Source organism: Ammospiza caudacuta, chromosome 32 (assembly GCF_027887145.1).
Source record: "Ammospiza caudacuta isolate bAmmCau1 chromosome 32, bAmmCau1.pri, whole genome shotgun sequence".
Taxonomy (NCBI): Eukaryota; Metazoa; Chordata; class Aves; order Passeriformes; family Passerellidae; genus Ammospiza; species Ammospiza caudacuta.
Genome location: NC_080624.1, coordinates 3,300,620 through 3,323,014, shown reverse-complemented (window position 1 = coordinate 3,323,014; position 22,395 = coordinate 3,300,620). Strand labels below are relative to the sequence as shown.

Sequence of the window (22,395 nt, the reverse complement as noted above, 5' to 3'; positions counted from 1 at the left end):
GGCGTCACTCTTTAGGCCCCGCCCCGCGCCCGCTGATTGGTCGGCGCGCGGCGGCCGCGCCCCCTTCCCCCGCGCCGCGCGGTGATTGGTGGATGCGGCGGCGCGGTGACGTCACGGGGCGCGCGGCGCGGCAGCCCCGGAAGCGGCGGTGGCGGCGGGAGCGGGAGCGCGGCCGGTGAGCGCGCGCGGGGCGGGGACAGCGCGGGGGCGGGGACAGCGGGGGTGGGCACGGCTGGGGGCGGGGCCTGAGCGGGGGCGGGGCCGAGTGGGGAGGGGGCGGCCCGGGGGCGATCTCGCCGAAAGGCGGGGCTTTGTGAGGGGGCGGGGTTGCCCGGGGCTCCCGGGGCGGGGCTAAAGTTCTTTGGGGCGGGGCTTAACGCCGCTGTGGGCGTGGTTTAGTTTTAGGGGCGTGGCCTGGGTGGCACGTGTGGGGTGTTCCGGAGCGAGGCTCTGTGGGGGCGTGGCTTGATACCAGTGGGCGTGGCCTAGGCAAAGACCACCAGGACTGAGTGGGGCTGGAGGTGTGGCCACAAGGTGTGGATAAGGGGTGGGGTGTGGTCTGTGGAGCCACGCCCCCAGTGACCCCACCCCACCTCCCCCACAGGTGCCCAGGAGCCCTGACCCCACCCTTGGTGTGGGCAGGGTGGGGCAGGGTGGGGCTGTCCAGGTGTGCAGGCACCGCCCCGGCGCCCCCTGCTGGTCACAGGTGAGGCAGAGATGGAGCCAGCCCGGACAGTGGACGCGGCGTCCCCGAGCTGTCACCACAGCCGGGACGATGAGGAGGAAGATGTGACAGCAGCAGCAGCCATGACATCATCCGTGTATCACCCTGCTGGGAATGAGGAGGAGGAAGACAAGGAGGTGGCAGCAGTGGTGACAGCCACAGTGTCCCTGAGGTGCCACCCCAGTGAGGAGGAGGTGGCAGTGGCCATGACATCCCAAGGAGAGCCATGTGGCAGGGATGAGGATGTGGTGGCAGCAGTGACAGCAGAAGCAGCCACAATGTCCCAGGGCTGTCATCCTGGTGAGGAGGAGGAGGTGACAATAGCAGGGACATCCCTGGGGTGTCCCCCACTTGGGGGTGAGGAGGAGGAGGTGACAACAGCGGGGACAGCAGCAGTGACATCCCCGGGCATTCAACCCAGTGAGGAGGAGATGACCATGGCAGCAATGTCCCCAGCACGTCCTCCTGTGGGGGATGAAGAGGAGGTGACAACAGCGGTGACATCCCCAGGGTGTCACCCCAGTGAGGAAGAGGTGACGGCAGCAGTGACATCCTCAGAGTGTCACCATGAGGAGGAAGAGGAGGAGGTGACGGCAGCAGTGACATCCCCAGTGTGTAACCCCGGTGAGGAAGAGGAGGAGGTCACAGCGGCGGTGACGGCAGCAGCGGCCACATCGGCCCCAGGCGGGCGGCGCGGTGCGGACGAGGACGTGGCAGCCGCGGGCTGGCGGGCGCGGCGCAAACACGTGTTCGTGCTCAGTGAGGCGGGGAAGCCGATCTACTCCCGGCACGGCAACGAGGAGGCGCTGGCAGCCACCATGGGTGTCATGATGGCCCTCGTGTCCTTCATCCAGAGCGGCGGCAACGCCATCCGGGCCATCTGCTCTGGTACGGGGACAGCGGGGGGTGGACATGGGACACCCAAATTTATACACACCTGTGGATAACCCCAAACCTGCCCAGCCCCATGTCCCCAGGTAGCCCTGAAACAGCCCCCCAGGTACAGCAATCCCTGCTCTAAACAGCCCCCTCCAAACACAACATCCCAACCCCAAAACCAGCTCTCCCAGGTACAGGTGAATCTACCAAATCAGCCTGCCCAGGTACAACCAGCCCCCCAAAACTCTCTTTCCCCCAAAGCCCTTCCTGGGTCCTCCCACCGCCCTAAAACCCTGCCTTGCTACAGCCACTCTCCAAAAACAGCATACCCCAAAATGACACCTGTCCAGGTACCCTCCGTGTCCCCCCTGCCCCGTGTGACCGCCGTGTCCCCTCTCTCCCCCGCAGAGGACCGCACGCTGGTGTTTGAGCAGCGGGGCCCGCTGCTGCTGGTGTCGGTGTCCCGCACACGGCAGTCGGCGGCGCAGCTGCGGCGGGAGCTGGCCTTCGTTCACGAGCAGATCCTGTCGCTGCTGACCCGCGGGGGCATCGCCCGAGTCTTCGCCCGACGCCGCGGCTTCGACCTGCGCCGGCTGCTGGCGGGCGCCGAGGCCGTGCTGGACCGGCTGCTCTGCGGGGCCGCGGCCGACGGGCGGCTGCTGCTGGGGGCCGCTCGCTGCCTGCCCCTGCCCGGGGGGCTCCGCCGCGCCGTGTCCGGGGCGCTGCGCCGCGCCGCCGCCGCCGCCCGCCCCGCGCCCGCCCTGGCCGTGCTGGCGGCCCGGGGCCGCCTGGTGACGGCGGCGCGGCAGCGGGCGCTGGCCGAGGGCGGGCGGCTCTGCGCCAGCGACCTGCACCTGCTGCTCAACCTGCTGGGCGGCGGCGCGGGCGCGGGGGCGGGCGAGGTGTGGACCCCCGTGTGCTTGCCGCGTTTCAACCCCGATGGGTATTTCTATGCGTACGCGGCGCGGCTGGGCGAGGAGGAAGAGGAGGGTGTGACGCTGATCCTGCTGTCCACGGAGCGAGAGGGGTTCTACGCGGCGGCCGCGTGCAGGAGGCAGCTGGAGGACACGCTGCGGGCGCAGGGCTGGCTGGCCGAGCTGGCGGCGGCCGTGCGAGGGGGAGCGGGGTACGGCCCGTCCCGGCCCGGTGCCCCCGAGCTCCGGCACTTTCTCTACAAACCCTTGGAGGGGCCGGAGGAGATGCAGCAGCTGCCGCAGTTCACCAGGTGCGGGGATAGGGGGGGACACGCAAAAATTGGGGGGGGGGGGGGGGGGGTGTGTCTGACCTTCACCTCATGCTCATGTCCCCCCTCCCTCACTGGCCGCAGCCCCGAGCTGGAGGAGCCCTACACAAGCGAGGAGGAGCAGCACCGGCTCTTCGACCTGTACCACTACCTGCACAGCCGGGTGCACAGCCCGCACCGGCCCCTGCGCCTGCTCTACCACGTGGCTGAGAAGGAAACGCTGCTGGCCTGGGTGAGCAGCGGGGAAGGAGCCCTCAGCAGGGCCCAGAGACAGCAGCACCTGTTTGTGCTGTTGTGAGAAGATTCCAGAGTTAGTGGGGGGTCACTGGCTGGTGGTGCTGTTGGTAGATCCTGCAGTTAACGAGATGCTCGGTGTCAGTGCTGTCAGTAGGTCCCACAGTTAGTGCGATGTGGTGTCATCAGGGAGTCCCACAGTTAATGGGGTGTGGTGTCATCAGTAGGTGCCACAGTTAATGGGATTCTCACTGGCGGTGTTGTCAGTAAATCCTACAGTTAACGGGATGCTCACTGGCAGTGCCATCAGTACATCCCATAGTTAATGGGATGTTCCCTGGTGGTATTGTCTGTAAATCCTACAGTTAACAGGATTTTCAGTGTCAGTACCATCAGTAGATCCCACAATTAAAGAGATGCTCACTGACAGTGCCATCAGTAGGTCCCACAGTTAACAGGATTTTCACTGGCAATGCTATCAATAGATCCCACAGTTAATGGGATGGTCACTGGCAGCACCATCAATAGATCCCAAAACTAACAGGATGTTTAGTGTCAGTGCCATCAGTAGATCGCACAATTAATGGGATGCTCACTGGCAGTGCCATTAGTAGATCCCAAAATTAACAGGATTTACACCATCAAGACTATCAATAGATCCCACAGTTGACAGGCCTGGGTTCCCACAGGTGACCAGCAAGTTTGAGCTGTACAGCTGCTTCAGCCCGCTGGTGACGAAGGCGGGCGCCATCGCCGTGCTGACCAAGCTGCTGCGCTGGCTCAAGAAGGAGGAGGACTGGCTGTTCATCCGCTACCCGGCACCGTTCTGTGCCGCGCCCGCGCGCCCCGAGGGGCCCGAGCCCGAGGGCTGACAATAAACACTGAGACCCCGGGGAGAGTCCTGACTCCGGGGGGACTGGGGGGCCAGGGGACATGGCCTGAGGGGTGAGGGGACAGCCTGAGGGTTGAGGGGATGGCTTGGAAACAGCCTGAAGGGATGAGGGGACGTCCTGAGGTGTGAGGGGACAGGGGGACATGGCCTGAGGGGTGAGAGAATGGGGGAACACAACCTGACGGGTGAAGGGATGGGGGAACATGGCCTGAGGGGTGAGGGGGCATCCTGACGGGTGAGGGGACAGGGACACAGCCTGAGGGGTGAGGGGATGGGAGGACATCCTGAGGGGTGAGAGGACAGCTTGAGGGGTGAGAGGACAGGGGGACACGGCCTGAGGGGTGAGGGGATGGGGGCACACGGCCTGAAGGGACAGGGGACATCCTGAGGAGTGAGGGGACAGGGGGGACACAGCCTGAGGGGACAGGGGACATCCTGAGGAGTGAGGGGACAGGGGGACACAGCCTGAGGGGTGAGAGAACGGGGGAACACAACCTGACGGGTGAGGGGATGCGGCAACATGGCCTGAGGGGTGAGGGGATGGTGGGACACGGCCTGGGGGGTGAGGGGATTGGGGGACACGGCCTGAGGGGTGAGGGGATAGGGGGACACGGCCTAAAGGGGTGAGGAGACATCCTGAGGGGTGAGGGGACAGGGGGACACGGCCTGAGGGGACAGAGGACATTCTGAGGGGTGAGGGGATGAAGGGACAGGGCCTGAGGGGTGCGGGGATGAAGGAAGGGGGGAGAGGAGATGAGAACAGCAACAGAGAAGGGGGAAAAGGGAACTGAAAATTAGAGAATGCAGGAGGGAAAATGGGGAGAAAACCTTAAAGGAAAGGTGGGTAAGAGCAGGCAAAAAAGAGGGAAAATGGAGCAGGAAAGAGAGGGGTGAGGGGACAGAAATTAGTGGGAAAATGTGACAGGAAAGGCTGGAAGAGGTGACAAGAAATGGAGAGCAAAAATAGATGGGAAAGGGAGCAGAAAAGAGGGAAGAGGATATGCTGGAAGAAGTGATAGATTGGAGGTGAAAAGGGGACAGAAAATGACATCGGGAAGGGACAGAAACAGCTGGAAAAGGGGACAAAAATCAGGGCAAAAAGTGGATGGAAAATGGTGGGAAGTTGTGAGGGGAAAGGTGGAAAAATGTGAGAGGAAAAAGGTGGGGAAATGTGAGGGGAAAAGTGGAAAAATAGAAGGAAAATGGCATGAAAATGTGAGGGGAGAAAGGCAGGAAAACATGAGGGGGAAGGGTGGGAAAAATTAGGGAAAAAAGTAGAAAATGTGAGGGGAAAGGGGCAGGAAAACATGAGGGGAAAAGGGCGGGAAAACGTAAAGGGCAGGAAAACCAGGGAAAAGTGCGGGAAAATGTGAGGGAAAAGGGTGAGAAAAGGTGAGGGGAAAAGGGTGAGAAAAGGTGAGGGGAAAAGAGCAGGAAAACGTGAGGGAAAAAGGTAGGAAAACATGAGGGGAAAAGAATGGGAAAACGTGAGGGGAAAAGTGCAGGAAAATGTGAGGGGAAGAAGGGGGGAAAACCTGAGAGAATGGGAAGGAGAAGAGCTGAGAAAGCTGCAGAAAGAAGGTGAAGGGAAATGGGGAATGAAAAGGGACAAAGTGTAAGGACACAAGAAAAAAAGTGTAAAAAGAGGGTGTTGGTGACTGAAAATGGAGCAAGAGGGGAAAGGACTGAGGGGGAAATGAAGGGCAGAAATGGAAGGGACAGAGGCAGCGGGAACTGGAGGAAGCAGGTGACAGGAATGGGAGAAACCCTGGAGGAAAGAGATAAGGAGAGAGGAACATGACAGAAAATGTGGGGCTGAGGGTGGAAAAAGGGGAATGAAGAGGATGGCAAGGTGACAGGAGGGGACAAGCCCACCATCATCATCCCCCATGTACCCCTATGTCCCCACCATGTCCCTCCAGGCTGCAGTAATGGACCCAGACCCACGCAGTGAGGGGCTCTACGGCCGAGATCCCCCAAGACCACCGTGTGTCCCAGTGTCCCCCCGCCCCAGGGACAAGGCAGTCTCAGGTGTCCCCAGGAGAGGCAGTGGTCCTGTGTCCTGCCCAGTTCCCCCCTCAGGTCTCCCTGGGGGGACCCCACAGCTGGACGTGCTGCTGAGGCAGGTGCACAGCCTGAAGGGTAAGTGTGAGGACCCCTGTTCCCCCATGTCCGACATGTCCTCCTGTGCTCCCTCATGTGCCTGCTATGTCCCCCTCTGTCCCTCTGTCTGTCCCACAGTCCGTGAGGCCTCGACAGAGGAGCTGGCAAGGGCACAAGACCGCAGTGAGCAGTTGCGCCAGGAGCTGGAGCAGCGTGAGTCACCTGAGGGGGACACTGAGAGGTTTGAGGGATCCCTAAGGGGTCTGGAGGAGGTCCTCAAGGGGTCTGGAGGGGGACACAGAGGTTTCGGGGGTCCCTGAGGGGTCTGGAGGGGGACACAGAGAGGGCTGGGGACATGCAGAGAGGGGTCTGTGAGGTCATTGGGTGGTGTGTAGGGACCCTGAGGGGTTTGTGGGGACAGAGGCCTCTGAGCTCATTTCCCTCTCCCCACAGTGGAACAGCAAAAGGAGGCAATGGAGAGGACCTGGCAGCAGGTGCAGGGTGAGCCTGGAGGGTCCTGGGGCCTTTGGGGACCCCCAAAAACCTCCACTGATGCCCCCTGAACCTCTGGCCCCCTTGACCCCCCCCATAATTCCCTGACCCTTGTGGCCCCTCCTGACTCCCCCACAGGGGGTGGGACCCCCTCACAGAGGGACCCCCCTGCCACCCCCCCAGAGTCACTGCAGAGAGCGCAGCTGCAAGGGAAGGAGGTGGATGCCGAAGGTCAGAGGTGAGTAGGGACACCTGTGACCCTCCCCAACCTCACGTGTGCCCACATGACCTCTGACCCCCTCCAAACACACCTGGTGCCCCCTGACCCCCCACAGGCGCTGTGGGCTCTGCCTGGAGCAGCAGCAGGACCTGGAAGGGACCAAGCAGCAGTGGGAGCAGCTGAAAAACCTGTGCCGGGAACAGAGGTGGGGCTGGGGGACACAGGTGGGGCTTGGGGTGGCACCAGGTCACCCACACAGGTCATGTGACCCCTTGTGTCCCCTCACTCTCAGGTGGCAGTACTGCCAGCAGCTCGAGGCCATCAGGGAGGAGCTCAAGCACCTGTGTGTCACACATGTGAGTCAGCCCCAGGCTGGGGTCCCTGACACACCTGGGGGTCCCACACACACCTGGGTGCCCTGGCACACCCCAGGATCACACCCTCCCCCCTGTCCCCCCACAGGCTCCAGCCCACCTGAAGGCCGAACTGGCAAAGCTGGAGAAGATGAAGGAGAAGTGGCTGAGCTTGGGTGAGCCCCTGACACCTGAGTGGCCCCCCAGGACCCCCCTCAAGCACCTGAGTGTCCCTTCGGACACCTGAATGGCCCCTGTGACACCTCTGGGCACCTGAGGGACACCCTTAGACACCTCAGTGGCAACACCTGAGTCACCTCCTGAGCCCCTCTCCCACAAGAACCTGAGTGACCCCCCTGGACACCTGAGCCCCCCCAAACCCAGGTGTGTCCCCTTGGGCTGACCAGTGTCCCCCACTTGCCCAGAGCACCATTTGATGGACACCGAGGAGCAGCTGGGCCCAGAGGGAGCTGTGCTCTGGTGAGTGCCCAGCTCTGGCCCCGCCCCCTCAAAGGTGACCCCACCCACTCGGGCCTGTCCCCACCCCCTAACTCCCCTTCTTGCAGGCGATTGGTGCAGCAGGAGCAGGAGTGGGCGGAGCGACAGCTGGAGGTGGAGCTGGGCCGGCAGCAGCTGAGCCTGCGACGCCGTGACAGGTGTGTGACACCTTAGGGACAGGTGTGTGACACCTGGGACAGGTGTGGCCCTGTCACCTGGGCCTTTAGAGGCCCTGCCCACCTCTGGCCCCACCCCTTCTCTGGCCCCGCCCCCAGGTTGGCAGAGGACTTGCAGCAGCTGCAGCACTCCCAGGAGGCTCGCCCAGAGTGACAGGGGACGAGATGGACACACCCCACGGGACACCTGTGGCGCCTGTGTGACACCTCTGTGTGTCACCTGCGGGCCACCTGTGTCCTGCCATGTTCTCATGTACCCCATTCCCCGTTGTCCTCCCCACCATGTCCCCCCTGTCCCCAGTTTCCCCCCATGTCCCCTCAATGTCTCCCATGTTCCCCCACATCCCCGATGTCCCTCATGTCCCCAATAAATGTTCTGCCACCACTGCTGTCTCTCAGGCGTCTCTTTGCAACTGCGGGTGACACTTCCCCCAAACATGGCGGCCCCCTATGGCCGCCGCCATTACTCTCCTGGCCGCCGCCATGTTGTGGGCGGGCACGCCGCTATCCGGAAGCGGAAGTTGGATACGCCCCCGCTTCCGGCCGCTGTTGGGCCTAGCTGGGAGCGTCCCTCGGAGGCGGCGGCAGCGATGGTAGGGGAGGAACCGGGGGTGTGTGGGGGCCTCAGGGGGTCTGCCGTGTCTGGGGTCCCCCCCAGGCCCTGACACCCCCCGCCTTTGCCCCCTCAGGACAGCGAATTCTCGGACGCGGAGGCGGCCCCGGGAGGGGAGGAGAACGCGCCGGTTTATTGCGTGTGCCGCAAGCCGGACATCAACTGCTTCATGATGTGAGGGGGGGTCTGGGGGGTCCTCAACCGCTTCATTATGTGAGGGGGGCTCTGGGGGGTCTCCAACTGCTTCATGATATGAGGGGGGGTCTGAGGGGGTCCCCAAGTGCTTCATGGTGTGAGAGGGAATGGGAGGGAGCGGGGTCTGCAGGTGCTTCAGGATGTGAGGGGAGGGTCCAGGGGGTTGCAGCAGATCTGAGGGTGCAGCAGCGGGGGGATGCAGGGCTGGGTGTCCCAGGTGCCTCTCAGGGTGGGAGTTGGGGGGTCCCGGCTTGTCTTGGCCCCAGGGGCTGTTGGAGAGGATCCCTTGAAGCAGGGAGTGGTACAGGGTCGCCCCTTGGAGGGGTTTTGGGGGTCCCTTGAAGCGGGGAAGGATTCAGGGTCCCCCTGGTGCCCGGCTGAGGGTCTCGGTGTCACCCCCGTCCCGCAGCGGCTGCGACAACTGCAACGAGTGGTTCCATGGGGACTGCATCAACATCACCGAGCGCATGGCCAAGGCCATCCGAGAGTGGTACTGCCGGCAGTGCCGCGGTGAGAGGGGCTGGGGGCGCTCGGGGGGGCTCTGGGAGGGCGTTGGGGGGGCTCTGCAGGGGCTCTGGGGGGCCAGCAGGAGTGGCGGTGCCATGGTGAGAGGGGCTGGAGGCTTTGGGAGGGCTTGGGGGGCTTTGAGGGGCTCTTGGGGTCCATTAAGGAGTGGTAGTGCCGCAGTGAGAGGGGTTGGGAGGGCTTTGAGGGGCTCTGGGAGGGCTTTGGGGGACTTTGAGAGGCTCTGGGGGGCCATTCTGGAATGGCAATGTTGCGGTGAGAGGGGCTGGGGGGGCTTTGGGGGGGCTCTGCAGGGGCTCTGGGGGGCCATCCGGGAGTGCCAGTGCCATGGTGAGAGAGGCTGGGGGCTTTGGGAGGGTTTGGGGGGCTTTGAGGGGCTCTGGGAGGCCATTCAGGAATGGCAGTGCTGTGTTAGGAGAGGCTGGGGGCTCTTGGGGGGGCTCTGGGGGGCTTTGGGGGTCTCTAGGGGTCCATTAGGTAGTGGCAATGCAGCGGTGAGAGGGGCTGGGGGCTTTGAGGGACTTTGGGGGGGCTCTGGGGGCCATCTGGGAATGCTGGGCTGCAGTGAGAGGGGCAGGGGGCTTATTTGGGGGGTTCCAGGGACACCTGGGGTGTCTGGGTGGTTTTTGGGGTGCTTGGCCCCATTTTTGGCGTGCCTGACCCCAGATCGAGTGCTCAGCCCGCATGTGCAGTGAATGCAAGGCTGGTGGGATGTTCCTGGTGGGATTTGGGGTGTTCCTGGTGGGATTTGGTGTGCCTGACCCCGTTTTTGGGGTACCTGACCCCGTTTTTGGGGTGTCCCCGGGTGGAGAACCCCCTGACCCCTCTGTGACCCCCCCTCAGAGAAGGACCCATCCCTGGAGATCCGGTACCGGCACAAGAAGTGGCGGGAGAAGGAGCACGAGGGGGCCAAGGGGCAGGAGCTGGAGCAGGGCCGGGCTGCCAAGGTGGGCTCTGGGGGGCTCAGGGGGTGGGGACCCCCCAAAGGGGGACACCCCAATTCTGGGGGGAGGCTGGGAGGCGCCTGAGTCCCTTGGGATGAGGATTTAGGGGGCTGGGGGTGCTTTGGGTGAGGTTTGGGGATCTGATCCTTTCTGGGTGACTGGGACCCAGGTTGGGTTTTGAGGTGTTCTTGGATGTGTTTAGGAGCGTCTGACCCTGTTTTTGGGGTGCCTGACCCTGTTTTTGAGTTGCCTGACCCCATTTCTGGGGTGCCCAACCCCAGATCAAGCACTTGGCCCACATGTACGGCAAGTGTGGGGCAGGGGTGTCCCTGATGGGATTTGGGGTGTCCTTGGTGGGATTTGGGGGGTTCCTGGTGGTTTTTGGGGTGCCTCACCCCATTTTTGGGTTGCCTGACCCCATTTTTGGGGTGTCTGACCCCGGATCAAGTGCCCAGCCTACATGTGTGGCGAGTGTGAGGCAGAGGTGTCCCCAGTGGGATTTGGGGTGCCTGACCCCATTTTCGGGGTGCCTGACTATGTTTTTGGGGTGCCTGACCCCGTTCTGGGGTGCCTGACCCCGTTTTTGGGGTGTCTGACCCCGTTTTTGGGGTGCCTGACCCCAGATCAAGCGCTCGGCCCGCATGTGTGGCGAGTGCGAGGCAGGGGTGTCCCTGGTGGGATCTGGGGGGTTCCTGGTGGTTTTTGGGGTGCCTGCCCCATTTTTGGGGTGCCTGACCCCAGATCAAGCGCTCAGCCCGCATGTGTGGCGAGTGTGAGGCAGGGGTGTCCCTGGTGGGATCTGGGGGGGTTCCCAGTGGTTTTTGGGGTGTCTGACCCCGTTTTTGGGGTGTCTGACCCCAGATCAAGCGCTCGGCCCGCATGTGTGGCCAGTGTGAGGCAGGGGTGTCCCTGGTGGGATCTGGGGGGTTCCTGGTGGTTTTTGGGGTGCCTGACCCCGTTTTTGGGGTGTCTGACCCCAGATCAAGCGCTCGGCCCGCATGTGTGGCGAGTGCGAGGCGTGCCGGCGCCCCGAGGACTGCGGGCAGTGCGACTTCTGCCGGGACATGAAGAAATTCGGGGGCCCCAACAAGATCCGCCAGAAGTGCCGGCTGCGGCAGTGCCAGCTGCGGGCGCGGGTGAGCGGGCACCTGGCGTGTCCCCAACGTGTCCCCAGTGTGTCCCCAACGTGTCCTTGGTGTGTGTTCGGAGCGTTCTTCAAGTGTGTTCAGCGTGGCCCCAGTGCCCGCCAGGGTTGGGGGCATTAGGGTGGCCTTGGTGTGTCCCCAGCGTGTCCCCAGTGTGTCCCCAACGTGTCCTTGGTGTGTGTTGGGAGGGGGGTGTGACCCCCGTGTGACGTGGTCTCAGTGCCTGTCAGGGCTGGGGGCGCTGGGGTGACCTTGGTGTGTCCCCAGTGTGTCCCCAGCTTGGCTCTTTGTCACTGTGTCCCTGTCATGTGGCTCTGTCACCACCTCGTGTTCCTTTGTCACCCTGTCCCGTGTCCCTTGTTGGCATTTCATCTTGTCCCTGTGTCTCTCTGTCGCTGTGTCCTGTGTCCCTTGGTCACCATGTCTCGTGTTGTGACACATCCTTTGTCACCGTCTCGCCGTGTCCTCGTGTCTCTTTGTCACCTCATGCCATGTCCCTGATGTGTCACGGTCCTGGCACGTCCCTGTGTCCCCCGTTCCTCACATGTTCTGTGTCCCCAGCAAGCTGCTGTGTGTGTCCCTGTGTCATGCTAAGGTGTCCCCAAGGTGTCCTGTGTCCCTAAGGTGTTCTGTGTCCCCAGCTGTCCCATGTCCGTGTGTCACTGTCTCGCAGTGTCCCCAACATGTCCCCAATGTCTCTTGTGCCCCATGTCTCTGTGTCACCCTGTCTCACTATGTCCTCACGTCCTGTGTCCGTGTGTCGCTCTGTCAGCGTATCCCCAACATGTCCCCAACATCTCTTGTGTCCCCAAGTGTCCCATGTACCTGTGTTCCCATGCCCTGTGTCTGTGTGTCACTCTGTCAGTGTGTCCCCAACATTTCTTGTGTCCCCAACTGTCCCATGTCCCTGTGTCCGTGTCACCCTGTCCTGTGTCCCTGACATGTCTCCAAGATGTCTTATGTCCCTAACTGTCCCATGTCCCTGTGTCACCGTGTCCTGTGTTACCTTGTCCCTGTGTTACCTATCCTGTGTCCCTGTGTCACCCTGTCCTGTTACCTGTCCTGTGGCCCTGTGTCACCCTGTCCCATGTTCCTGTGTTCCCATGTCCTGTGTCCCTGACATGTCTCCAAGATGCTTTGTGTCCCTAACTGTCCCATGTCCCTGTGTCATCCTGTGTCCTCATGTCCCTGTGTCCCCATGTCCCTGTGTCATCCTGTGTCCCCATGTCCCTGTGCCACCCTGTCCCTGTGTCCCCATGTCCCTGTGTCACTCTGTCCCTGTGTCATGCTGTGTCCCCATGTCCCTGTGTTACTGTGTCCTGTCTCGCTGTGTCACCCTGTCCCATGTCCCTGTGTCCCCCCCATGTCCCCACATCCCTGTGCCACCGCCCTGTCCCTGACATGTCCCCTCGGTGTCCCCACAGGAGTCCTACAAGTACTTCCCCACCTCGGTGAGTCCCTGGGACCCTGGGGGGAGGGGAAAGGGGGACCCCAGACCCTTCCTGTCCCCATGGGGAGGGTGTGGGGGAGGGGCCAGGCCTGGCTGGGGGGGGAGGGGCACCCCAACACCCTCATTGCCCTTGGGGTGAGGGGGGGGCTCACAGGTACGGGGGCTGGGGGTGCCCAGGACGGTGCTGACCCTCCCCCAGTTAGTGCAGGGGGGTCCTGGGGGTGCCATGAGGGGGTCCCGGGGGGTGCCATGGAGGTCCTGGGGGTCCCTGGTGGGTGCTGACCACCCCTCAACTGATGGGGGTGCCATGGGGGGGGTCCCTGGTAGTGCTGCCCTCCCCTCCAAAGCTGGCACAGGAGCACAACGGGGAGCTCAGGGTGGTCCTGGGGGTGCCATGGAGGGTCCTGGGGGTCCCTGGCAGTGCTGACTCCCCCTCAGTTGGCACAGGAGCACAAGGGGGGTCCCTGGGGGGCCCAGGGGTGCAATGGGGAGGTCCTGGGGGTCCCTGGCAGTGCTGACCCCCCCTTAGTTGGCACAGGAGCATAAGGGGGGTCCCTGGGGGGGTCCTGGGGTGCAGTGGGGGGGGTCCCAGGGGTGCCATGGAGGGGTCCCGGGGGTCCCTGACAATGCTGACCCCTCCTCAGTTGGCACAGGAGCATAAGGGGGATCCCTGGAGGGGTCCCAGGGTGCAATGGGGGGGTCCCAGGGGTGCCATGGGGGGGTCCCGGGGGTCCCTGGCAGTGCTGACCCCCCCCCCAGCTGGCCCGGGGGCGTGAGGGGGACCTGGAGCTGCTGAAGGCGCAGCTGGGGGGGCCGGGGCCCCCCGAGAGCCTCTCGGATGAGGAGCTGCCCCTCGACCCCCGGCTCTACCAGGAGCTCTGCGCCGGCGCCTTCGACGAGCACGGCCTGGTGAGCCCCCAAAAACTGCCCCATGGGACCCCAAAATTGCCCCCCTGGGACCCCCAAAACTGACCCCCCAGGACTCCAAAACTGCCCTCCCGGGACTCCAAAAGTGCCCCCTCCCAGGACCCCTAAAACTGCCTTCCTGGGACCCCAAAAACTGCCCCCCCCCCCCAAGACTGAAAAACTGCCCCTCCTGGGACCCCAGAACTGCCCCCCTGGGACCCCAAAAATTACCCCCACAGGAACCCCAAAACTGCCCCCCTTGGGACCCCAGAACTGCTCCCCCCCAGGGCCCCAGAACTGCTCCAGGGTCCCAAAACTGCCCCCCCCCAGGACCACAAAACTGCTCCCTCGGGACCCCAAAACTGCCCCCAGCACCCCAAACACCTCCTTGGGACCCCAGAACTGCCCCCTGGGCACCCCAAATCCCACCAGGCACCCCAAATATCCCCCCAAATATCACAGGAGCGGATCTGAAGGAGGATTTTGCCCATCAGGGCCTGGTTTAGTGTGTTTAGGTGTAGTTTAGGCTGTTTAGGCCTGGTTTAGGCTGTTCAGAAGTGGTTTTGTGTGTCAGGGTGAGCTCCAGGTGTATCAGGGAGTGTCCCCAAATATCCCCACGTGGGCCGTGCTCTGGGCTGTGTCCTCAAATGTCCCCAGCGTGTCCTGGCACATCAGGACATGTCCCTGTGGCACTCTGAGGCGTGTCAGGCGTGTCCCTGCATGTCCCCAGCGTGTCCTGGCACGTCCCCACATGCCCAAGGCACCTCAGGCCATGTTGTCCCCTCATGTCCCTTCACGGGCCACGCTCTGAGGCACATCGGGGGTGTCACCCCACGTGTCCCCACGTGTCCCCATGTGTCCCTGGTCCTGCCAGCCCTGGCTCAGTGACGCCGAGGACGCGCCGTTCCTGGACCCCGTCCTGCGCAAACGCGCCGTGAAGGTCAAACACGTCAAACGCCGCGAGAAGAAGTCGGACAAGAAGGTGATGGACACTGGGAGCTACTGGGAGCTACTGGGCGTTACTGGGAGGTTCCGTGGGTTGCTGGGAGGGTTCTGGGTGGTTGCTGGGTTACGAGTGGTGGGTACTGGGTGTTGACAGGTCCCTGTGGTGGTTACTGGGTGGTGATGGGTGGTTACTGGTGCTCACTGGTGTGGAAGGAGGAGTGGCGGAATGAGCACTAGGAGATGCTGGGAGGTACTGGGAGGTTACTGGTGCTAACTGGTGTTAACTGGTGCAGAAGGAGGAGCGCTACAAGTGGCACCAGCAGCGAGCGTGGCCCTGGCAGTGCTGGGCTATGAGTGGTGGTTACTGGGAGGTTACTGGTGCTAACTGGTGTGGAAGGAGAAGCACTACAAGCGGCACTGGCAGCGGGCATGGCACTGGGAGCGCTGGGCTATGAGTGGTGGTTACTGGGAGGTTACTGGTCTATGAGTGGTGGTGACTGGGTGATTACCGGGAGGTTACTGGGTGCTAACTGGTGCTGACTGGTGTTAACTGGTGCAGAAGTAGGAGTGCTACAAATGGCTCCAGCAGCAGGCACAGTACCAGGAGGGCTCTGGTGGTTACTGGGCTGTGAGTGATGGTTACTGGGAGGTTAGTGGGTGGTGACTGGGAGGTTACTGGTGCTAACTGGTGCAGAAGTAGGAGTGCTACAAATGGCACCGGCAGTGGGCGCAGCACTGGGAGCACTGGGCTAATGAGCGGTGGTTACTGGGAGGTTGCTGGTCTATGAGTGGTGGTGACTGGGTGATTACTGGGAGGTTACTGGGTGCTGATGAGGATGTTACTGGGAGGTTGCTGGTGCTAACTGGTGCAGAAGGAGGAGCGCTACAAGCGGCACCGGCAGCGAGCGAGGCACTGGGAGCACTGGGCTGTGAGTGGTGGTTACTGGGAGGTGACTGGATGATTACTGGGTGGTGACTAGGAGGTTACCGTGTGGTTACTGGTTCTAACTGGTGTTAACTGGTGCAGAAGGAGGAGCGCTACAAGCGGCACCGGCAGCGGGCGCGGCACCGCGAGCGCCGCGGGCACCCCGAGCGCGCCGACGCCCGCGACCCCGCGGGGCTGGGCCAGTGCCTGGGCCCCGGCTGCACCCGCCCCGCCCGCCCGCCCTCCAAGTACTGCAGCGAGGCCTGCGGCATCAAACTGGCTGCCAAGTGAGTACCCACCAGTACGGACCAGTATAAACCAGTGCGGGATAGGACAGAGCGGTATGGGCTGGTATAAACTGGTACAGAATGGTACTGACTGGTATAGACCAACACAGAATGGTACAGGTGATATAGACCAGTATAAACCAGTTCAGGACAGTATAGACGAGTATAGCACAGTACAGACCAGTATGCACCAGTATAAACCAGCGTAGGACAGGACCGAATGGTATGGACTGGTGTAAACCAGGACAGACTGGTATAGGTTGGTATAGACCAGCGTAAGCCAGTACAGATTAGTAATGATCTGTATAGACCAGTATAAACCAGTACAGAGCAGTACAGTCAGTATAGACCAGTATAAACCAGTACAGAATGGTACAGGTAGTATAGGCTGGTATAAACCAGTACAGAACAGTACAGGCTGGTATAGACCAGTATAAACCAGTACAGATTAGTAGACCACTGTAAACCAGTACAGAACAGTATAGACCAGTACAGCACACTACAGACCAGTATGCACCAGTATAAACCAGTGTGGGACAGGACAGACTGGTATAAACTGGTACAGAATGGTACTGACTGGTATAGATCAGTACAGAATGGTACAGGTGATATAGACCAGTATAAACCAGTCCACAATGGCACAGACCAGTGTAAACCAGTACAGAATGGCACAGAGCAGTATAAACCAATAATTGTCTGTACAGACTGGTGCAAATCAGGATAGACCAATATAAACCGGTACAGACTGATATAGACCAGTATAAACCTGTACAGACCGGTATAAACCAGTTATACAAACAGATCCTGCCTCAGTGGATCCCGGGGATCTCGGAGATGCCATTAACCCTTTCCTCACCTTGATCCCAGCCGGATCTATGAGATCCCGCCTCAGCGGATCCAGCAGTGGATCCCAGGGATCCTGCAGCCCCCATTAACCCTTTCCTCCCTGATCCCAGCTGGATCTACGAGATCCTGCTGCAGCGGATTCAGCAGTGGATCCCAGTCCCCATTAACCCTTTCCTCACCCCAATCCCAGCCGGATCTGCAAGATCCTGCTGCAGCGGATCCCAGAGATGCTGCAGTCCCCATTAACCCTTTCCTGCCACTGATCCCAGCCGGATCTATGAGACCCTGCCTCAGTGGATCCCAGGATCTTGCAGTCCCCATTAACCCTTTCCTCCCCCCGATCCCAGCCAGATCTACAAGATCTTCTCTCAGTGGATCCCAGGGATCACAGGGCTGCCATTAACCCTTTCCCCACCCAGTCCCAACCAGATCTACGAGATCTTGCCACAGCGGATCCAGCAGTGGATCCAGCAGTGGATCCCAGGGATCCTGGAGCTGCCATTAACCCTTTCCTCCCCTCAAACCCAGCCGGATCTACGAGATCCTGCCGCAGCGGATCCAGCAGTGAATCCCAGCTCCCATTAACCCTTTCCTCCCCTCAAACCCAGCCGGATCTACGAGATCCTGCCGCAGCGGATCCAGCAGTGAATCCCAGCCCCCATTAACCCTTTCCTCCCCCCGATCCCAGCCGGATCTACGAGATCCTGCCGCAGCGGATCCAGCAGTGGCAGCAGAGCCCGTGCGTGGCGGAGGAGCACGGCAAGCGGCTGCTGGAGCGCATCCGGCGCGAGCAGCACCAGGCACGGCTGCGGCTGCAGGAGATGGAGCGGCGCTTCCACGAGCTCGAGGGGCTCATCGCCCGCGCCAAGGGGCACCCGCCCCGCGAGGACGAGGAGGTGGGCACCCCCCGGGGCTCACAGAGGGCTGGGGACCCCAAAGATCCTTTAATTCTACCCAGTTTGGGTCATTCTTGAGATTGCCCTTGGTCTTTCATGGATGCCTGGGTGCCCCCAAACCCTTTAATTCTGCCTGGTGTGGGTCCTTCTGGAGATACCCTTTGGTCCTTCATGGACTCCTGGGTGCCCCCAAACCCTTTAATTCTCCCTGTTTTGGGTCCCTCTTGAGATGTTTCCTGATCCTTCATGGACACCCAGGTGCCCCACAAACCCTTTAATTCTCCTTGTTTTGGATCCCTCTTGAGATCCCCTTTGGTCCTTCATGTACACATGGGTGCTCCCAAATTATTTAATTTTCTCATTCTGGGTTTCTCTTGAGACCCCTCTGCTCCCCTGGTACTCACACGCAGCTCCTGGAAGGCTGGGGACCCCAAAAATCCTTATCCTTTAATTCTCCTCATTGTGTGTCCCCTTTGAGACCCCTCTGCTACCCTGGGGGCACCTGGGCACCCACACACAGCTCCTGGAGGGATGGGGACCCCAAAAACCCTTTAATTCTCCCCATTCTGGGTCCCTCTTGAGATCCCTCCTGGTCTTTTGTGGACTGCTGGGTGCCCCCAAACCCATCGAGTCCCCTCTCACTGCCCTTCCCTGGGTAGCCCCCCAAAATCCCTGGGTCCATCCTGAGTGCCCCCAAACCCTTTAATTCTCCCCATTCTGGGTCCCTCTTGGGATGCCCCCAAACCCGTTAATTCCCCCCATTCTGGGTCCATCCTGGGTGCCCCCAAACCCGTTAATTCCCCCCATTCTGGGTCCATCCTGGGTGCCCCCAAACCCGTTAATTCCCCCCATTCTGGGTCCTCCCTGAGCATGCCCCAAATCTCTGAGTCCTCCCTGAGCCCTGTCCTGGGTCCCCCATGGACACCAGAGTCCCCCCAAACCCCTCCCTGGAGCCCCCTAATTTTATGTCCCCCCAATTCCCGGGTGTCCCCTTGGACCCCCTGACCCCGCTGTCCCCCCAGAGCACGGAGGGGGACAGCGAGGACACGGACCTGCAGATCTTCTGCGTGTCCTGTGGCCACCCCATCAACCCCAAGGTGGCCCTGAGGCACATGGAGCGCTGCTACGCCAAGGTGAGCGCGGGGTCTGGGGGGTCTGGGGGCACCTCTGGGTTCCTGGGAGTTCCTGGGGTTTGTGGGATCATCCATGGCACTCCAGGCTCTTGTGGGATCATCCATGGGGTCTGTGGGGTCATCTCTGGGATCTGTGGGATCATCCATGGCACTCCCTGGGCTACTGTGGGATCATCCATGGGATTTGTGGGATCATCTGTGGGATCATCCATGGCACTCTCTGGGCTACTGTGGGATCATCCATGGGATTTGTGGGATCATCTGTGGGATCATCCATGGCACTCCAGGTTCTTGTGGGATCATCCATGGCACTCTTTGGGCTGCTGTGGGATCATCCGTGGGGTCTGTGGGATCATCCATGGGGTCTGTGGGATCTGTGTGCCCCTACTGCTTTTTGGGGTCTGTGGGATCATCCATGGGGTCTGTGGGATCATCCATGGGATCATCCATGGCACTCCAGGCTCTTGTGGGATCATCCATGGGGTCTGTGGGATCATCCATGGGATCATCCATGGCACTCCAGGCTCTTGTGGGATCATCCATGGGGTCTGTGTGCCCCTGTTGGTTCTTGGGATCTGTGGGATCATCCAAAGGGTCTGTGGGATCATCTCTGGGACCTGTGGGATCATCCATGGCACTCTCTGGGCTGCTGTGGGATCATCCATGGGGTGTGTGGGATCATCCATGGGGTGTGTGGGATCATGCATGGGGTCTGTGGGATCTGTGGGATCATCTTTGGGGTCTGTGGGATTATCTGTGGGATCTATGGGATCATCCATGGCACTCTCTGGGCTGCTGTGGGATTGTCTGTGGGGTCTGCTGGATCATCTGTGGGATCTGTGTGCCCCTGTTGGTTCTTGGGATCTGTGGGATCATCCGTGGGACTCTCTGGAACTTTCGGGGTCTCTGAAGGGTCTGGGGGGGCTGTAGGGACCTACTGGGAGCTTTGTAGGGGCTGGGGGTTTCAGTGGGGTCTGGTGGGGAGGGGCCCTATAGGGGCTGGGGGGCCATGGGAAACCTATGGGAGGGCTCAGGGGGGCTCTGTAGGGGCTGAGGGTCCCTCTGGGGGTCCATAGGGCCTGGGGGGGGGCTTGGGGGTCCCATCCCTACCCCCCTTTTAACCCCCCACCCCATTGCAGTACGAGAGCCAAACATCCTTCGGGTCCATGTACCCCACCCGCATCGAGGGGTGAGTGGGGAGGGGGCTCTGGGTGGGGGGAAGGGGCGCCCTGGGGGGGCTTTCTGGGGTGGGAAGGGGACCCCAGACCCCTAAATCCTCCTGGGAAGGGATGGGGAGCACCCTGGGGAGACCCCAGACCCCTGAATCCTCCTGGGAAGGGATAGGGAACACCCTGGGGAGACCCCAGACCCCTAAATCCTCCTGGGAAGGGATGGGGAGCACCCTGGGGAGACCCCAGACCCCTAAATCCTCCTGGGCAGCACCCAGGGGAGGCTTTTTGGGGTGGGGGTGTCACCCTGGGGAGGGAGCGCCTAGGGGGGAGTTTGAGGGGGGAGTTGTGGCTGTCTTGGGGGGTCCCTCAGCCCCTCGTAGCCCCACCCCAGGACACCTCTTGTGTCCCCCCAGGGCCACCCGGCTGTTCTGTGACGTTTACAACCCCCAGAGCAAAACCTACTGCAAGAGGCTGCAGGTGCTGTGCCCCGAGCACTCCCGGGACCCCAAGGTGGGCACAGAATGAGATTTTGGAGTAGAATTTAGGGGATTTGTGCCCCAAGCACTCCTGGGACCCCAAGGTGGGCACAGGTTGGCTTTGTGGGGCAGGAGCAGTGCCCAGGACAGTCCTGGGACCTCAGAGTGGGCTCAGAATGAGATTTGGGGGTGGAATTTAGGGGATAGATGCCCTGAGCACTCCCAGGACCCCAAAGTGGGTGCAGAATGAAATTTAGGGGTGGAATTTAGGGGATTTGTGTCCCAAGCACTCCTGGGACCTCAGAGTGGGCGCAGAATGAGATTTTGGGGTGGAATTTAGGGGATAGATGCCCTGAGCACTCCCAGGACCCCAAGGTGGACATGAAGTGGCTTTAGAGGGCGGGGGCAGTGCCCAGGAGAGTCCTGGGACCTCAGAGTGGGCACAGAATGAGATTTTGGGGTGGGATTTAGGGGATTTGTGCCCAGAGCACTCCCAGGACCCCAAAGTGGACACAGAGGGGGACAGGAGAGGGGCAGTGCCCAGGACACCAAGATGGACAGGAGGGGACAGATCAGGGCCAGTGCCCAGGACACTGCCAGGACCGCAGGGTGGCCGTGGAGGTGGCAGAGGGGCTCGGGGTGTCCCCAGCCCGGCACTGACCCCGTGCCCACCCAGGTGCCCGCGGACGAGGTGTGCGGGTGCCCTCTGGTGCGCGACGTCTTCGAGCTGACCGGGGACTTCTGCCGCGTCCCCAAGCGCAAGTGCCACCGTCACTACTGCTGGGAGAAGCTGCGCCGCGCCGAGGTGGATCTGGAGCGCGTCCGCGTGGTGGGTGCCACCAAAGTGTCCCCAAAGTGTCCCCACGCTGCTCCATGTCCCCATGGTGTCCCATGTTCTGATATCTCTACACTGTCCCATGTCTCTTTGTCACCCTGCTGTGCTGTGTCTCTATGCTGTCCCCACACTGTCCCCCTGTCACCACACTGTCCCATGTCCCTGTCCCCACACCGTCCCTGGTACTGTCCCCACACTATCCCATGTCCTCACATTATCCTGTGTCTCTGTGCTGTCCCCACACTGTCCTTGTCCCCACACTGTCCCCACGCTGTCTCTGTCCCCACAGTGGTACAAGCTGGACGAGCTGTGTGTCACTGTCCCTGTCCCCACAGTGGTACAAGCTGGACACGCTGTGTGTCACTGTCCCTGTCCGCACACTGTCACTGTCCCTGTCCCCACAGTGGTACAAGCTGGACGCGCTGTGTGTCACTGTCGCTGTCCCTGTCCCCACAGTGGTACAAGCTGGACGAGCTGTGTGTCACTGTCCCTGTCCCCACACTGTCCCTGTCCCCACAGTGGTACAAGCTGGATGAGCTGTTCGAGCAGGAGCGCAATGTGCGGGCGGCCATGACGAACCGTGCGGGGCTGCTGGCGCTGATGCTGCACCAAACCATCCAGCACGACCCTCTGACCACGGACCTGCGCTCGGACCGCTGACCAGGGCCTGTCTCAGACCACTGACCACCCCTGGAGCCCCCAAACCCCCCCCAGACCCCTCCCCACATCCCCCCACCCCTGGTTCCTGGGTGCTCCCCATCCCCAAATAAACTGGGTGTGCAAAAGGAGTCTGGGGGTGTCCCTTTTGTGGGGTCGTTCATGGGATATAGAGGGGCTTCTGTGGGATCTTTGGGATTCTTGGGGTGCCTTTGGGAGGGATTTTGGGAGCCCCCAGTTTCTGGTACCACCCCAGACCCTGCAGAGGCTGTGGGGATCTCTTCTCTGGCCTTGGGGGCAGCTGGGGGGTCCTGAGAAGGTTGGGGGGTCCTTCGGGAGTGGAGGGGCTGGAAATGGGAGCAGCAACCATGGGGGGGCTGGGAGGGGTCTCTGGCTGTTTTGGTGGGTCCTTTGGAGGGGGTTGTGGATGGGGGGGAAATGGGAGCAGCATCCTTGGGGAGTTTGAGGGGTCCCTGGGGGTTTTTGGGGGGTGCTGAGGGTCGTGGTGGGGCTGGGAGGGCTCTCTGGCTGTTTTGGGGGGCCCTTTAGGGGGGTCCGGGGGGTCCTGGGCAGGGGAAAGGGCCCCAAAATGCCCCAGGGGAACGCTCAGGGCTAATTAGCATAGCCACGC

General features: G+C 61.7%; 2 protein-coding genes across 3 annotated transcripts; both read left to right on the top strand.

The window, feature by feature from the left end:
• The first annotated feature begins 109 nt into the window (after positions 1-109).
• On the top strand, positions 110-3,973 carry LOC131570120 (vacuolar fusion protein MON1 homolog B-like). Its single transcript, XM_058822470.1, has 5 exons — positions 110-175; positions 605-1,612; positions 2,012-2,828; positions 2,931-3,078; positions 3,770-3,973. Exons 2-5 carry the CDS (start codon positions 718-720, stop codon positions 3,950-3,952), a joined length of 2,043 nt encoding a protein of 680 aa, XP_058678453.1. The 5' UTR covers positions 110-175; positions 605-717; the 3' UTR covers positions 3,953-3,973.
• Positions 3,974-8,361: 4,388 nt separating this feature from the next.
• Positions 8,362-21,857, top strand: CXXC1 (CXXC finger protein 1). 2 transcript variants are annotated; one of them, XM_058822473.1, is made up of 15 exons: positions 8,362-8,407; positions 8,504-8,601; positions 9,032-9,132; positions 9,991-10,094; positions 11,072-11,227; positions 12,661-12,687; positions 13,446-13,595; positions 14,467-14,574; positions 15,565-15,749; positions 17,284-17,491; positions 18,514-18,624; positions 19,764-19,813; positions 20,210-20,306; positions 20,949-21,101; positions 21,627-21,857. In XM_058822473.1, the coding sequence occupies exons 1-15, from the start codon at positions 8,405-8,407 to the stop codon at positions 21,765-21,767; spliced, it is 1,692 nt and encodes a 563-aa protein (XP_058678456.1). In that variant the 5' UTR covers positions 8,362-8,404; the 3' UTR covers positions 21,768-21,857. The 2 variants fall into 2 exon arrangements, with proteins under 2 accessions (XP_058678456.1, XP_058678457.1); XM_058822474.1 differs by lacking the exon at positions 13,446-13,595.
• Positions 21,858-22,395: the final 538 nt, after the last annotated feature.